Genomic DNA, 956 nt, shown 5'->3' with positions numbered 1-956 from the left:
GGGGGGGGGGGGGGGAATATAAAGGCCCCAAATGAGTCCTTTTAGTTATTTTCTGTTTCTACGCTGAGAAGGCTATCATAATTGCACTTGAGAGTTTGCTCTGTGGGCAGAGTTGAGACAAATTTTGCTCTTCTTAACCCTGGAACCAGACCAGCGGAGAAGGGCCAGGGCACAAAGGTTCAGATGTCCCATTTTGTGTTTGTGAGTCTCAGTGGTAAGAGAACCTAACTACAAAAGACCCTGAAAATACTAGCTCGCTTTGCTTACTTTTAGCACATCACTAACATCTGCAGCCATGGAGGGAATGTTCGGAAGTGTCATTTACGGAATGAGACAAAGGTTACAATGATCATATTTTTTTCTTCTGAAAAGAGTTTGAGAAACACAAGGATAACCCAAATTGAGAAGAAGCCCAGATGAAAAGAGATGTTACCAATTGTTCTAAAGAATTTCCAGAAGTACTCAGTAGTATGATAGTCAAAACATCAGCCACAATGAGGGAGGAATTAGGCTGTTTAAACTTAGAATGTTCTCCAACATCATGGAGACAAATGAGAAAAAAACAAACCTGCAAATAAGGCTGAAATTGAACATCACCTAAACAATCAGACGTGCCAATATTTTTCTCCAGTGAAGAGTTCAGCTAGAGAAAGAGCTATATTTCTCAAGTGGCAGCTTTCATAATGTCCTATGACATTTTAAATCAAGTATGATGACCGCCGTACAGATTTAAAGCTTTTAAATTCTAGCCCAAAGTATTAGGCAGAATGTTTCTCCCCTTGTTTGATGCCAAGAACAAGATGTAGGAACCAGTTAAACTGCACAGTCCATCCTTTGTCTCTGCAAACTTCAATCTGATCCAGAAAATACTTTTTAGCATCCTCCTCGCTCTTCCCCACTGTCAGCGCATCTCGAATGTATTCGATATCTTCTTTGCTGGTTAACTGGGGCATTCC

The 956-nt window shown here is 40.7% G+C and overlaps 1 protein-coding gene across 1 annotated transcript in view; it reads right to left on the bottom strand.

Moving 5' to 3' along the window:
- Window positions 1-340: 340 nt before the first annotated feature.
- PIK3CG (phosphatidylinositol-4,5-bisphosphate 3-kinase catalytic subunit gamma) overlaps window positions 341-956 on the bottom strand; it is a 34899-nt gene continuing 34283 nt past the window's right edge. Inside the window, 1 exon segment of the mRNA XM_007453337.1 lies at window positions 341-956. This exon segment is cut by the window's right edge and continues 15 nt beyond it. Coding sequence (XP_007453399.1) covers window positions 759-956 — 198 coding nt within the window. The 3' untranslated portion in view covers window positions 341-758.

This window comes from Lipotes vexillifer, unplaced genomic scaffold, assembly GCF_000442215.2.
Source record: "Lipotes vexillifer unplaced genomic scaffold, Lipotes_vexillifer_v1.1 scaffold192, whole genome shotgun sequence".
NCBI classification, from domain to species: domain Eukaryota; kingdom Metazoa; phylum Chordata; class Mammalia; order Artiodactyla; family Lipotidae; genus Lipotes; species Lipotes vexillifer.
This window is presented reverse-complemented; position numbering and strand designations above follow the sequence as displayed.